The sequence below is a fragment of the Nicotiana sylvestris genome, chromosome 6 (genome assembly GCF_000393655.2).
Source record: "Nicotiana sylvestris chromosome 6, ASM39365v2, whole genome shotgun sequence".
Lineage (NCBI taxonomy): Eukaryota > Viridiplantae > Streptophyta > Magnoliopsida > Solanales > Solanaceae > Nicotiana > Nicotiana sylvestris.
The window spans coordinates 83,812,300-83,828,004 of record NC_091062.1 but is presented as its reverse complement, the minus strand read 5'-3'; the positions used below and the strand labels follow the sequence as shown (position 1 = coordinate 83,828,004).

Sequence of the window (15,705 nt, the reverse complement as noted above, 5' to 3'; positions counted from 1 at the left end):
CATCCTTCCGGAGTCACATGATTTTCCATCTTACCTAGAAACGTGCGTGCACGGATTTGTTAGACACTTGGAAGAGAGATGCAAAGTTTGAGTCTTTATCATGCATACACATTCTAGACTCATGTAGAAGAATTCATATAAACATTATTTCTTAATATCTTTTTTTATATGCGGATTTGGTGCATTGATTTATGCTTGATCATATTATCTAGAAAGCATGCTCATTATATATTCATTTGATTATGCACCTTGCTAGTTATATCCAAGGCTTCTTAGTTATTTTTTTGTTATTGTGCAAACTTATGAACTGTAAATGTTATGAGAAGTGAGTATCTTTTGTCAAAATCTCGCTACTACTTCGTTCGGGTTAGACTTGATACTTACTAAGTACACGTTAATTTCATACTCATCTACGCTTCTATACATTTTTTTGCAGATCTTGAGCCTGGTACCGTTGGGACCCAGGAGGCCACTTAGTTGTTGACATAGCAGAGACTTTGTGGTGAGCTGCTGGGTTCGGTTTTGCAGCTTATGGAGTTCCCCTCTGCCCTCTTTATCGTTTCTAATTCCAGATAGTAACTTTTGTATTTTGAGTCTATGATGTATTCTGGTTATAGATGCTCATGATATTGTGACACTTGGTCTCAGGGTTGTTGAGAAATGTTTTGTTTGGATCAGATTTGTTTCTGCCGATTTCTATCTATGACAGTTAGATTTTATTTATATTATCTTGTTATGAGTAATTGTAAGTATTGGCTCGCACAGCCGGCGCGTTAGGTGCTATTACGACCTTGGTGATTGGGTCGTGACATATATACTTCCCTTCCTTGCCTAAATTTTCTGAGTCGTTCTCAGACAGTGTAAAACTGCAAACCCCAGTTAAAAGGTCATCCCAATCAAATGGACAAAGCCTCCTAATGGACAACTAAAGCTTACCTCTTATGGATGCAGCAAAGGAAATCCAGGCCTGGCAGGTGGAAGAGGGTGCCTAAGAAATCAGAATGGTGATCTTGTTATGTCCTCCATTTTCTTTGATAACTGCACCAACAATATGGCTTAGGGTAAAGCTATTTCGGTGGGACTGCAGTGGTGCATTGAAAATGGATACAAGGAGATCCAAGTTGAGCCTGACTCCTTAATCCTAATTAATGCAATAAACAATCAAGCTGGGGTACCTTGGCAGATTGCTCATTTACTTGGAACAAATCTTACTACCGAAACAAGAAGGCAACTATAGATCTGTCTTCATTATCTTTACAACACTGACTAATATTTCAGAGTTCACATAAGCATACATGCTTTGCCTAGTGCTAGAACCGGAAAATACTTATATGCAACAAAGGATAATACTCATACAGCCTTATCCATCACTAAAATGCCACATTTCTCGCTCTGTCGATGTTTCGAATTACTGGACCAGCACATCCATATCATCTCCACCATTTCCTGCATCCTCTTCAGCCATTTTCCTCTTCTTTTCTTCTTCCTCTGCAAAAAGTATGTAAATTAATAAGTTTCCGAAGCAGCTAGAGCAAGACTAACATGTCAAACAATACAGTCAGGCAAAATCAATAGACTTCCATAAGGTAATATGCTTCAATACTAGGTAGAAAATCCCAAATATGATAAGACACTCTAGTCAATCAAAATTAGATTCCGAAGAAAAGCATACCCATAATATGCCAAAAAAGGTCGTCCATCTAGATCACACATGAAGAGCATAACTCGTAACCACTATGTTCAGACTGCTTTATCAGCTTGATCCTAGGATATTCACAACCCACACAAACACGGCAGCTTGCTGTCTAACAGACCGCACCATGCTGCTATCTAACAGACCGAGCCATGCTACTGCCTAACAGATCAAGGGTATCTCTTTTCTTTGCCTAATGCCATGGTTATTCAAGAAAAGTATGACCCCATGCTTATATTTACCAACTCATCTAATATAATTATCTTGTTCATTAAGATTACGGACTAACTCAATGATAGTTTCAAGAGTTTCTCCCACATTTCTCCACTTGCTTAAAACCCACTAGTTCAAAATATATCTAGCTGCACGCAAATATTTATGGTGTTGCTCTGATCACACCTTATCAATGAGTTTAAGGAATTTTTACCTCATATAGCAAAGGTTAACACCTTATTTATTTTAAATAAATACGATTTAATAAAATTATATTCTATAGATACCTTTCAAGGTTTATAGCAAAATATTTAATTTTGGTTACCTCCTAGCCCTAAGCCACTAAATACACTAATCAGTTACACTATTTTCTTTCTCTCTCTACTTTGATACATCCCATTCTCTTCCCCCATCCCATTAAAATTTTCGATCTCCTCCTCCTTCCACCGATTTTTTTTCTATCCCTTCCCACTTTCCCCTCCCTTTATACGCTAATCAACTTTTTTTCTTTCTTTTTGCCTTTGTCTTCTTCTGGAACTGAACTGCAGTAGAGGGTGCGGTCGTGGAAAGAGGAGAGTTGCAACTTTGAATTGCTAGTTACGGTGGAAACTGGGCCGCCACTCGACGTCAAGTCCAACAAGGAGATGGCGGCGGTCGTAGAAAGAGGATTCGGTTTCGGAGATCCACTGAGTGACGATTTCTTTCTTTCGCGATGAAGAACATTTCTTTTAATATTTTTCAATGCAATTTCAACGTATTACGCTGTATTTTCATGATTTTAATTGTATTCATTGTCTTTTTTTTTCATTGTAATTCAATGTATCTAGCCGTATTCCATGTATTTTATTGTATTCTCTGTCTTTTTTTCATTGTATTTCGGTGTATCCCGCTGTATTCTATGTATTTCATCGTATTCACTGTCTCGCTATATGCCATGAATGTATTCATAAGTTTTTTTAATTAATATAATTTATGTATTCAGATGTATTATATAATTTCTCTAAAGATTGCTATGTTTTTGGGGTATTTTTTGGTTGAGAATCTTTTTTATAACTGAAAATACAAATTGTGTGTTATAATTGAGTTTGTTGAGTTATATTAGGAGTCTATTATGTTAATTGATTCACTTTCCGTTTTAAAAACAGTGTAATCCCCTATTTCACGCCGTGAATACAATCGAATACAATAATCTGTCCAGCTGTAATCCCATTTTTCACTCCATGAATACAGTCGAATACACTCGAATACAACAACTAATTAGCTGGACTTCCCTAATTCACGCCTATTTTTGCTACAGCATTCATGAATACAATAGCTTAAATACATCAAATATATCTTATAACCATATAAAAGGTATCTATAATCCGTAATATAGCAAATGGTATCTATAGATGGCTAATTACTACTAAAAGATAGTGTTTTATGAAAATTTCCCTTTAAAAATTCTACCATTTGTAAAAGTAGCTATTAAAGGCCGCTCGAATTGCTTATTTTGACCATATCATAGTTTCACAAATGTAACCAATAGATGTTTTTGCTCTCCATCCACCAAACAAAGCACTTTTACTCGAAAGATTGTCAAGGTTAAGTGCATCAATAACATTCCAAAATAGAGATAGCGTAACATTCTTAAAATTTGTTTTCCTCATGCTCTCTTTACTAGTGTTGCATTATCCCAGACTAAACTACTTTCTCAAGTTATTCTTTTGTTTGTCAATCCCTTCCAAAGTCGGAGGATCCTTGGAACTTGCTCACTTAAGGCACATCACCAGTATAAGCTACCATTTTAACCTTAGAAAAAAAAGTATAAGCTACCATTTAATTTGTTTACAGTTACTGTGATGTAACATACATTAGCAACTTTGTGCCTAATATGCTATTTAATAAGCCTTATGAACATTAGTTAGTATTTTAGGGGTTGTTTGGTTCACTCCTTTTGTTACTTTCTATGAGAATCCATAAAACTGTAGCCCCCAAGGCCTAGCTCAAGTGGCAAAGGGTGGTGGATTTGTGTCTTAGGTCACAGGTTCAAGCCTCCACACCATGCAAAGCAAAGCCTGGTATTTAAATGGAGAAGGGTAGAGGGGCGGGCCCATCATCCACCGAGTTTCGAAAGCTGTTGTTGGTCCAAAGGATCGGCCCCAAACGGATTTCTCGGTCATCAAAAAAAAAAAAATTGATAACTATATATAAGTAACAAATGATATATGAGGCATTTGGCAGTTTATTGTCATATTTGGCGAGAAGAAATTTTGTTTGGATATGCAGAAACTCAGAAATAGTCAAAGATCATTTTTTATCAAACTATTTTAGATATTCATGGTATTTATCCTTTACATACAATAATTCTTCAATAATATCATATAATGCCAACTAATTTGTTCGGACTCTTCAGCTTAGTGCCGCACCCGTGTCGCCACGACGTGGATATGGATGTGGAATCCTGCTAGATTTGATCAACCAATTTTGGGTACTTTGACCAAAATCAACAGAGAAATTTGGAACAGATACAATGATTTTTGAAAACAAAAGAAAAGCTAGGGTGATATTTAAGAAAATGGAATACCTTGTATATAGAAATTTCTATGTCAATCCTTTTCGTTTTATCTCCCTCTCGGATTCTACTCTTGTTCGGAATACCTTGTATGTTTTCCACATAATGTCTCATACCTACATATTTTTATAACTTTATTTTTAAATATTTGAATTATTTTTAGCCAAATTACTGCACCCGAAATGGATTTGTATTCCCGAATCTTAAAATTTAGATCATGAAGGATCTGACATCTAGATCCGTACCCGTATACGACACCCGCACCTAAGTCCGAGCAATTTAGACTGTCAAGGCATAATATTGATATGTTTAAGATTGATAATCTTTATCTCCATTTTCTTTTCTGTTTTGTTCATCTAAAAACGGACATATCTATATATTTACGAATTATATAAGTCTTGTGTTCCTATTTTCCTGTTAGTATGATAGAATCATTTTGGTACTCTGTCCATACTTTAATTATGTCTCTTTAGTCTTTATTAGATTTTGGTCAAACTACGACAAACAAATTGCGACGATTGAATTCTATTTTACTTTTATGTGAGCCAGATAATATTTTCTATGACAATATTTCAAAAAGAATTTAAGTATTACAGTTATACTACAATTTTGTATAATTGTATATATATAAATTTTATTTTAAACATCTCAAGAAATTAACATCTATATTCATGTATACATGTGTATAGAGAGCATATTTGTTATATGTATCTTTTAGCACAGAGAACGTATTTGTTATATGTATCTTTTAGCACAAATATGTAGCATATTTTAAAATCGAAATTCTATGAATGCAAATATTATTTGTAAGAAGACATAGTTTTACTGTTAATCAATCAATATGATTTCATTGAACAAAAATAATGAAAGTCTGATGCTCAAGTGTCAACATATCTTGGTTAAAGAGCTATTATACTGTTGTATGATGAAGGTTTACGGAAACATAATATGTTTATTTGAGTAGGGGTCTGATTAAGGTTCTTCAAAAAAAAATAGGGAATGACATAGCATGGGAGTCAGATCAGGGTAACCACTCTAAAGGGCAAGCTAAACTTCCTTACTGTTTTCTAAGTTTGTACCATTATAGAGGTGTCTTATGTTTTACTTTTTTACACTTTTTTTGCGCCATAATTAAGGTATCGGATGTGCTCTCTCTATTTTATTTTTTTTGGGCATCCTAGCAAAACTGCTAATGAAGTTTTCATGCTTGTAATTCTACTTATCTTCTTTCTTTTTTAAAATTTCTTGAATCATTTCCTTTCAATAATATCTTAAATCATAACAAATTGAATTTTGATATAATTACGTAGCTTTAAAAGCAAAATTTCCCTGAAGTGACATCTTTGAATGGTTTAATAACATTGAAGCATTTTGATTTTTGCTATTAATCACATTTGAGCTTGTATTTTTCCCCTTTAAACCTATTTTAACCTTTACACTCATGTGTTTAACAATGCTTATGCCATTTTAAATAGTTTGTACTGATTGACATGGGATAGACGTGCAACACACGTGCTCAGAAACTAGTAGAAACTTTAATTCTAAAGTTACTAAAGTAGTTGCCCAAAAATAGCTGCTCATTTGACTGCAATTTTGTTGAAAATCTAAACTTAAGTATGAAGCTTATTTGTCTGAAAGATATCTCAATAAGAATCTAAAATTATAAGTAACCTAGGAATTATCCATGAGAAATTCCTACTTGTACAGAATTACAGTAACTTAAGTTACTTTAACCATTGGACTGCTACTTTGTTGAAAATTCAAATTTAATTATGAAGCTTATTTGTATGAAAGATATCTTAGGAAGAATCTAAAATTATGTGGAAGTAACCTAGGAATTATCCATAAGAAATTCCTATTGTTACAGAATTATAGTAACTTTACAGTTTAAGTTACTTTGTCAAGGTGTTAAGCTGCCCATTCTTCCTAAGACTCCACCACCCCCATCAAGAAGCCAAGATCCCCGCGTCCAAACCCCAGTGAAATTCACCGGCAGCCGAGCCCTCACGCACGGCCAACTCGCCTGCTTTTCCGGCGAGATCTCAGCCACACGCCGGCGTGTGTGGCTTTTTCCGGCAAGTTTTCAAAAAAAAATCTTCATACAGCCTCTTCTCGAGGCTTTTCCGATCCTTCCCGTTTCAGTTTCACCAAAATCCGATGACTTTTTCTTTTTCTGGCCATTAAACCCCAGATTCCGACGACGGTTTCCTTTGTTCAGTACCAGATAACTTTCTTCCATTCCTATATACTGTTTTCACCCACTGTGACTACTTATATTCTAACCTTTGAGGCTTTTTCTGGCCAGATCTCACTTCTTCTTTTTCGGGACAGTCGCATTTAGAATATGATGGATTCTACAGAAAGAAGCTCCTATTTCTCTCTAGAATCTGGAAAACATGTCTTTCATCAAAGCTGCCTCTTGGCCAGCCCTAGAACTTGGGGGTAGATGCCATCGAAAGCTCGACGTAGGGCAGGAGCCGCAGTTCTCGCTGTCTAAGGAGCACACTCTCAGGCGCAAGGGTTTCTTGGAATCTTGTCTGATTGGGTCATTCTTCAAATGGGTTGGTTCTCTAGAGGCTGTTAGGAACTGAGCAGCAAAGGCATGGAACGTCAAGGACGAGCTGAAAATATCGCAACTGAGGGACACTCAATATCTCTTTCGTTTTGTCGACAAGTCTCAAGCTTCAGAAATTCTTTTCAAAGGAAACGAGTGGTTCGATGGGAATTTCTTAAAGCTAGACAGATGGATGGAGCACGATGGGTGTCTTGACCCTCGTTTCACCGGCGAATCATTGGTGGTCAACATGGTGGGTCTCCCGTGCATCTTTGGTGTCTTGACCTATTCAAGAAGATTGGGGAAATCTTTGGGGGTTTTATTGATGTCACTTGCAGCTTACATGATCTCTCGCGAGTGAGGATTGTGGTGAGGAAAGGGGGCAGAATCCATGTCTCCATTGTGGTGGAAGATGGCTACTTGAGTTATAAGGTTTGGTTGAGCCCTAAATTTCGCCCTCTCTTTATGCCTGTGATAGTGGCGGAAGAAAAGAGAAGGTCAAATAGAAGGGAGGGGAGGGGAGAGCTCACCGGATCAGTGGACTAAGCCGGAATCAGACATTAGATCGAGAAGAGACGAGGTTTGAATTTGGGAGAAGAAGACAATTTTATCAGAAGGAAAATACGTGAACGGGTTAGTGACGCGGGCTGGAAAGGCAAAATGGGTTGGGCCTCTTCTAATTATCATAGGGTCGGGCAAGTTTTCAGCAAGTATAGGTCTGGGCCTCCTCACATGGGCCCAACAACTTTTCCAATTCTATTATAATTGATCCTAAGGGGCCCAGATTATTTCAAGTTGCGTCTGATAAGGCTCCTAAGCATACGGGAACAGTCGTTCCTCCTTCTTCTGCCAACGGTGCTTCACACAGTGGCATTTCTTCATCGAGCTCTAGTGACCTGCGCCCCTCTTCGATGGCCGTTGCTTCAGGGGCAGCACCGGCTAAAGGTGGTGTTGTTATTCCACGGCCTCCCGCCTCTGATGGACCCAGCTCCATCGCCCCCTCATCTGCTCCTGGGCTTAGTTGTGTTGAGGTTACACTTCAAGCTGCTTCTTCTTCTTCTTCTTCTAGGGAGATTGTTGAGCATGCCCCAATTGATGTTAGTGCCAGACCAGTATTTCCAGTTAATATGTCGTCAAGGGTTCCATCCTCTCTTCCTTCTTGCTACCCTACTGGTGTTTCTGGACATTCCTATAGCAGCGGGGTGTTAATTTCAGAGGTTGCTGCCTCTCAAGGAAATGGTGAGATCCTTTCGGCACCTATGGTTCCTATTGCTAGCAATTTCTATAGTTTTGTATTCCTCCGGAAAGAGCAAGGAAAGGGTACATATAGAAGACGTTTGTCCAATTTCGTCACAGATTGGAGGAGGGAATATGTCTTTCTAGCTGGAGGATAAACAATTAAACTTTGGGAAGTTTCTAGGTGTTTCTTTTGAAGGGAAGAAAAATAGGGTGTTAGAACTGTTAAGGGTTTGAGAAACAATCTTTTTATGATGGTGCAGGAAGGAAGTTGGTCAAGGTGTTAAGCAAAATAATTTAGGGGATGTAATGGTGTACCAGAGAAGGGGCCGGATGTGTGACAGGGAGGAAGGGAGCTCGATCGGGGGGGGGGGAATATTGTTACTTATGGAAGTTAAGATTCTTTCATGGAATGTGAGGGGGATGAATGACCCAAACAAAAGGGTTATCATCAAAGTGGGAGTTAGAGAGTGGGGTGGTAGCCTAATTTGTTTTCAGGAGACAAAAATGGAAGTTTTGTCGGATGCGATTGTGAGGAGTGTTTGGGAGGTAGTTGGGTAAAATATGACTGGGTTCCAGCAGTGGGAAGTGTCGGGGGCATTCTTCTAGTGTGGGATGATAGAAGCTTGGAGGTAAAGGAGATAGGGAGTTTTTTCTTTAGCAGCACTTGTCAACGATAGAGTGAGTAGGGTGGAGTGAGGATTTGGGGAGTGTACGAACCAGTAGGAGAAGGATCCAAGGTGTTTTTCTGGGAGGAATTGGCCAATGTGATGGGGAATGGGACACTTCATGGGTTCTAGGGGAGGACTTTAACACTATCAGATTCCCGGAGGAAAGAATAGGGTGTAGTCTGATCTCGAGGGCCATGGAGGAGTTTTCTAACTTCATTAATTATCACTTTCTCATTGATATTCCTCTGTCAGGGGAAAGGTTTACTTGGGTCAGGGCGGAGGATTCCAACTCAAGGTCTAGACTTGATAGATTTCTGATATTGCCCTCCTTGGATGAGCTGGTGCCGAATGTGCTGCAGATTCCTTTGCCTATCTTACTAGATAGATACAGAGGGAGGGGGTGCGTGCTCCCTTCCGATTCGAGAACATGTGGTTGAAAGTGCCAGAATTTGGTGAAAAGGTGAAAGAATGGTGGACAAGCTACGGGGTATCAGGAACACCTTCATTCCGTCTTTCGAAGAAACTTAAATTGCTCAAGGGAGATATTATTAGGTGGAATAAAGAGGTTTTTGGGAGGGTAGAGGTTAAAATGAGGGAACTTATGCATGAATTGGGGGGATTAGAGAGAGGTGAAGGGGCGAGGGAGTTAAATGAATTGGAGAAAGCAAGATTGGGGGAGGTTAAGAATGAAATAGTCGAGTTAGCAATAGCTCAGGAGACAAGTTGGCGGCAAAAATCGAGAGCGCTCTGGTTAAAGGAAGGGGATTCGAATACCAAGTTTTTCCACGGGGTGGCGGTTGCAAATCGAAGGAGAAACTTCATAGAGTCCTTAGTTGCGGATGGGGTGAGGATTGAGGGGGAGGAGGAGGTAAAAGGGGCGATAGTGGGGTTTTATGAGAACTTATACAAAGAGAGTTAACTAGAGGCCGACTTTGGGAGGAATAGAGTTCAACCACATAGGGGAGGGAGACAGTGAGTGGCTAGAAAGGGCTTCGAGGAGGAGGAGGTGCACGAGGCTGTGTCGCCTTGGCTTTCTTCCCGTTCTGTTGGGACACCATCAAGGGGGAGTTGATGGAAGTCATTGAATACTTCCATGTGAATGGTGTTTTCGAGAGAAGTATCAATGCTTCTTTTATTACTATTGTACCTAAGAAAGAAGGTGCATCTTGTATCAGAGACTACATGTCTATTAGTCTCGTGGGGAGCATTTACAAGATTATTTCTAAAGTGCTTTCCAACAGACTCAAGAAGGTTCTTGACGTGTCTATTTCGTCCTCCCATAATGCATTTGTGGAAGGTAGGCAGATCCCGGATGCTGCTTTGGTGGCAAATGAGCTTGTAGACTCCAGAAGAAAAAATAGAGAACCCGACTTACTATGCAAGTTGGACCTTGAGAAGGCTTTCGACCATGTCAATTGGGAGTTCCTGGATTTCATTATGATGCGGATGTGGTTTGGGGCAAGATGGAGGGGATTGATCAAGTTCTGCATTTCCTCAGTCAGATTCTCTATCCTGGTTAATGGTAGCCCGTGTGGTTTCTTTGGCAGCTACAGGGGTCTCAGGCAAGGCGACCCCCTATCCCCGTACTATTCGTTCTAGTGATGGATGCTCTGAGTAAAATGATGGATCGTGCGGCGGGCGGAGGCTTCTTGAGAGGATTCTCAGCTCCGGTCGGGGTGCTCAGTGCTCGAAGAGTCTCTCATTTGCTCTTTGTTGATGACACCCTGGTTTTCTGTGATGGCGATATGGATCAGTTGACCTACCTGAAGCAGGTCCTGCAGTGGTTTCAGATAGTATCAGGTCTCAAAATCAACCTCGGCAAGTGTAAGATTTTCTCGGTGGGTGAGGTTGCTAACATTGATGCTTTGTATTATGTTCTCAGATGTAACGTGGGCTCCTTTCCCACTACTTACCTGAGTCTCCCATTGGGCACTTCGCATAAGGATACTACGATTTGGAATCCAGTGATCAAAAGGGTTGAAAAAAGATTAGCAGGCTGGCAGAAACGGTACTTGTCAAAAGGCGGTAAGAAAGTGCTTATTAAAAGCACTTTATCGAGTATGGCTACCTATTACTTGTCCCTGTTGCAAGCTCCTGTGACCATCATAGAAAAACTAGAGCGGCTTCAAAGGAATTTTTTTGGGTTGCGGCGGATGCAACCAGAAAGTTTTATCTAGTGAATTGGCAGACAGTCACTTCCCCAAAGAAGTGGGGTGGACTTGGAGTAAAAGATCTTAGGGTATTCAACAGAGCTTTGTTGGGGAATTGGCTGTGGAGATTCGGGGTAGAAGAGCATGCTCTATGGAGGTAGGTCATAGTAGAAAAGTACGATTCCACGAGAGGGGGTTGGAGGACTAAGGCAATCACAACACCTTTCAAGTGTGGCATGTGGAGGAGCATCATGAAGAATTGGGAAGCCTTCAGTGGCAACATCGCCTACAGGGTGAGAGATGGAAGGAGAATCAGCTTTTGGAATCATAGCTGGTGTGGAGAGGATACTCTGAGGGTCTCCTTCCCCCACGTCTTCAAAGTTTCAAACCAGAAGGAATTAATAGTCCAACAGATTCGTAAGGAGCATGAAGGGGGGGAAGGAGTAGTATGGGACCTCTCATTTAGAAGGAACATGTAAGATTGGGAGATTGCGGAGCTCCAAGATTTGTTAACAATGCTATATGGGCAAGATAGGCCCCAGCCATCTTTTTGCTCTCAATTTTCTCAGTCTGCTGAATTGTGTCAGTGCAGGGTATACATGATCGAAAGAGCGTGAAACTGAGAAAAAAATCTACAAAGAGCAAAAAGTCCATCCTTTCATATCTAATTCTCTCCATTCCTCCATTGTTGAGCGGTGGTGCTAACATCTGCGAGTAAATTGCCAGATTATCTTCACTTCAACACACACCTAAATCCCTTTTGTTCCGAACTCAGACTTCATTCTTCACTCTACACACCCAACCTAGCTTTCAGTATCTCACCTTTGCTTCTCGTCATAGTCTTCCGCTGGTGGTTCGCTGCACAGGAGGAGTTGTGATGATTAAGGGAAGAGCAGCCACAGTGGTTGAGGGAGGAGCAATGATGGTTGAGGGAAGTGCAATGGCGTAATGGATACAAGATGCATTATTCAAATGCATAACAGAGGTGACGCAGATTCCTGGGACGTTTGAATAGAAGAATATGGTAGCACAAGGAGAAACACAAGGCACTTGGTGATATTAAGAGTCTGGTAACTGTTCGTGGGGTTGAGGAAAAGCTGCTTCCTTGGGTATCTTCCCCGATAGCAAGGAATTGTGTCTTATTGTTGGCTAATGAACAAGCAGCAGCTAAGAACCAGAAGAAATCTATGGTTGTTAATGTGGATGGACGGATTGTTGCTAAAAGAGCTCCACTGGTTGAAGCTGCAGCAAAAAAAAAAGAAAAGAAGAAAGCTACAGTAATAGGGAGGATTAGAGAGGTGAGGAGTGGAGCAGAAAAAACGGAGAGATGGATGCTGCTGGGTTATGTTAGAATTGGAAGGTAATAGAGGGCGTGAGGAGTGACTTTCTAAATGGATGATGACCATGAAAGCAGGGACCATCATCGACTGCGCCAGGGAAGCAACTCAAGCCAAGGATTTCGTAGCTTCCTATAACGGAGAGATACAGAGAGAAGATATAGTTCAATGAAATGGATAAATGGAAAACGATTGGATCTGAATTTTTCTTCTTCTTTTTTTTTTTGTGGGGGGTGTGGGGTGGGGGGGGGGGTTCTCATACATGTCATGCATTGGCGGATTCAGTCTGACGTGATTAGCCATGGTACTCGACTGACGAACGCACCCCACATATTAACTGGCTGAGGCATTTAAAATAGTGCTTCTGAACATGTTGAGATGTCAGAATGAAAACTCGTGAAGTTGGGATACGAGTATAGAATCCTGCACAAGTACAGGTGTCTATTTGGATAATAAGACGTAACTATCCGAAGTTACTAACTTCCTGGATTTAGGATACTATTCATAAAATTAAGGATAAACCTAGTAACTCCACTTGTTATTTCTGCAATCAATTAGCAACTTTTCCAGATCAAGCAATCAGTTAGTAATTTCTTTTGTAACTGATTGCTTGATCAAAAAGTTTCTAATTGATTGCTGAAATCAGAAGTAGATAACACAGCATACTGAGTAGTAATGTATTCAACTATAATTTTCATAATAAGTTGCAGATAATTCAAATAATTAAAAGCACCAAAGAGACAGTTGACTATCATTTCATAATCAAGTTGTACAAACATAATTTGGGTACTCTCTAAATTTTCTTACTATCAATAAACCACATGATTCTAGATCTTCAAAGATAGGAGAACCAAACATGCACAGGTCAGATGACTTATAAAATCATTATACTTAGAGTTTAGACAAAGCCTTTAGTTTTATCTGATAGTAACTTTAAGGACACAGTTACAGATATTTTTTAAATAACAGTAACTTGATTATAGCACTACGAACTCCATACATATAGCTACTTATAAAGTTACTAAACTAATTTTCCCAAGATAGTTGCCATCTTAAAGCTTTGTAAATGCACTGTTATATTGTTAATGATGGTGTCTGGAGCAATTTGGTGGGCAAGCCATTGACTGACAGTCACGGCATTCCAGTTTGGGCGTGAAGCAATTATAATGAAACACAAATTAAGAAAATCAGGGAAAAAATAAATTACATAGTTACTAGCTATGTGAGCCACCCCAATGGATTCCGATCACGGCCCTACGATTTGAGTTGTGGTACAATTATAATGGAACACCATAGCAAAAAAAAATTAGAGAAAACATAAATTACATATGTAGATCTTGATTATATGATAGTAGTTGACGCTTTAGCTTACTTTTGATTATTTAGTTGAATGTAATTTAATTTATATTCGACCTATTAAACAGAAAACGGAATAACATACCCATAAGTTGAGAGAGTGCCTTCATGGTGCGTTTCTCAAGCTTGTCGAGTTTCTTCTGCACATCCCGTCGCAGGTCCCAATTTGGCTTTTTGGGAGCAATATTCAGAAATGGATCCTGATATTTGACCAAAGAAAAAGCACAACATGTAACCTTCAACTAATATGAATGTGAAAACCATGAAGAAAACAACAAAAGAAAAAAAATAGTGCAAGCACGGAAGCACCTCTTTCTTCTCTTCGACGGGAGGTAGGGTAGCAATAGGGTCCTCAAACTTTGGGAGTACTGGCGGAGCCACTTTGCCTTCTTGAAGCTGCTTATCATGTGGCAGGTAATTTCGGAACTTCATTTGGACATCACTGAAATATATATCAATCAATAAATATTATGTCTCATCCCAAACCCATCTGAGTCATTTATTAGTAATCTCAATTCTCTTTTTCTATTAGAGCTAGAGCCAAATAGTGTTGAAGCTAAAGGTAAAGGAAGGAGGTTCAATTGAATCCACTTCTATCTGAAATTACACTGTGCAAGAAGGGTAAAATTAATCTTTTTTGTGTACAAATAAACTGCTGAATCCCCTTAACATAAAGGGAAGCTTCTAGTTATAGCCTTTTTGCATTTTTTTGAATCTTCTTGTTAGGATTTCTGGCTCCGCCACTGCGTGCAATGACTGATAAAAAGCCATCAACTTGTTAGGGGTAAGTATTGGCTTGCTCCCTTTCATCTTGTTAGTTAGATAGGTCTAGAATCCTATAAAGGGAAGGGGATTCTTGCTGCTCGCCCCTATCTCTAAAGTGACGCACTCCAGTTGTTAACCACTAAACACGAAGCTAAGAGCGGAAGGAGGTACTTGAACCCTCTCCATTCCGATCTATTCAGGTCTATTTCATTCCAGTTCTGATGGATTTGTCTATTACGGAAGACATACATTCAGAAAAATTGAACAAGATAGCAGTGTCATAAAATTTCTAGCAGAACCCAGATTCAATGGCGACACGAACTGTTAATTGAACCTAGAAAAAGAAACCCTATACGAGGAATACAGTTAATGGTACTACTACTTACTTTTCATCATCGTCTTCGTTAGTGTTGTTATTATCAGCAGCATCGTCGGGGGTTTCGAGAAGTTCCTGAGCGGCTCTGAGGGCTCTGAGCCTCTCCCTTCGGGCAGCTGCTGCCGCCTCTATGGCGTTTTCCTCCTCCGTCGACATTGAGAGAATGAATATATACTACTATGTGAGAGAATGAATATATACTGCTATGTGAGAAGTTAAAGCTGAGTATGGAGAACGCTCGCCAATTCTGCCAAAGGAAACCACGGGCAAGTGAAAGGTATGGAAAAAGCGTAAGACACAACATTGATGAGCAGCTGGTCTTATTTATATCAAGTTGTAAATGTAAATTTAAATACCAAAACCCAGCCCGGAATTACTTTGTAACCTTATTGCACATTTGCACTAAAAAAATAATTCAATTAGTCATAAATCAAAGTCAGAATTGATTTTTAATTATCTACTCCGTCCATTCACTTCTATTTATCCACTATTCCAAAAATATATTTTCAATTTTACTTTTTTACTTTCACATATCAAGAGAAAAAGAATTTATTTTTTCGATTTTACCCCTAACATTAATTACTATTTCTAAATTCATTAAGACTATACACCAATTAATATGGGTATCATGGTAAATTATGCACTTTATTTATTATTTCTTAAGGATTATGCAAAGTTAATAGTGGACAAGTAAAAGTGAACGGATGGAGTACATTATAAGAGTAAATACACTAAAACTCACCTAAATTATCATCTTTTTGCCAGTTTTCTACCTAAACTATAGTTTGTCCCCAAAACCC

General features: G+C 39.2%; 1 protein-coding gene across 1 annotated transcript; it reads right to left on the bottom strand.

The window, feature by feature from the left end:
- Nucleotides 1–1,191: 1,191 nt before the first annotated feature.
- Nucleotides 1,192–15,227, bottom strand: LOC104226854 (uncharacterized). The gene is made up of 4 exons (XM_009778937.2): nt 14,916–15,227; nt 14,074–14,206; nt 13,850–13,964; nt 1,192–1,488 (listed from the first exon to the last, which is right to left on the bottom strand). Exons 1-4 carry the CDS (start codon nt 15,059–15,061, stop codon nt 1,409–1,411), a joined length of 474 nt encoding a protein of 157 aa, XP_009777239.1. The 5' UTR covers nt 15,062–15,227; the 3' UTR covers nt 1,192–1,408.
- Nucleotides 15,228–15,705: the final 478 nt, after the last annotated feature.

Bases quoted from the DNA above. Each gene is read 5' to 3' on its own strand.
- LOC104226854 (XM_009778937.2), bottom strand. From the start codon at position 15,061: ATGTCGACGGAGGAGGAAAACGCCATAGAGGCGGCAGCAGCTGCCCGA. The intron at 13,965-14,073 runs GTGCTTCCGTGC...GTCAAATATCAG, and splicing joins CCGTCGAAGAGAAGAAAGAG to GATCCATTTCTGAATATTGC. The intron at 1,489-13,849 runs GTATGTTATTCC...TACTTTTTGCAG, and splicing joins GGCACTCTCTCAACTTATGG to AGGAAGAAGAAAAGAAGAGG.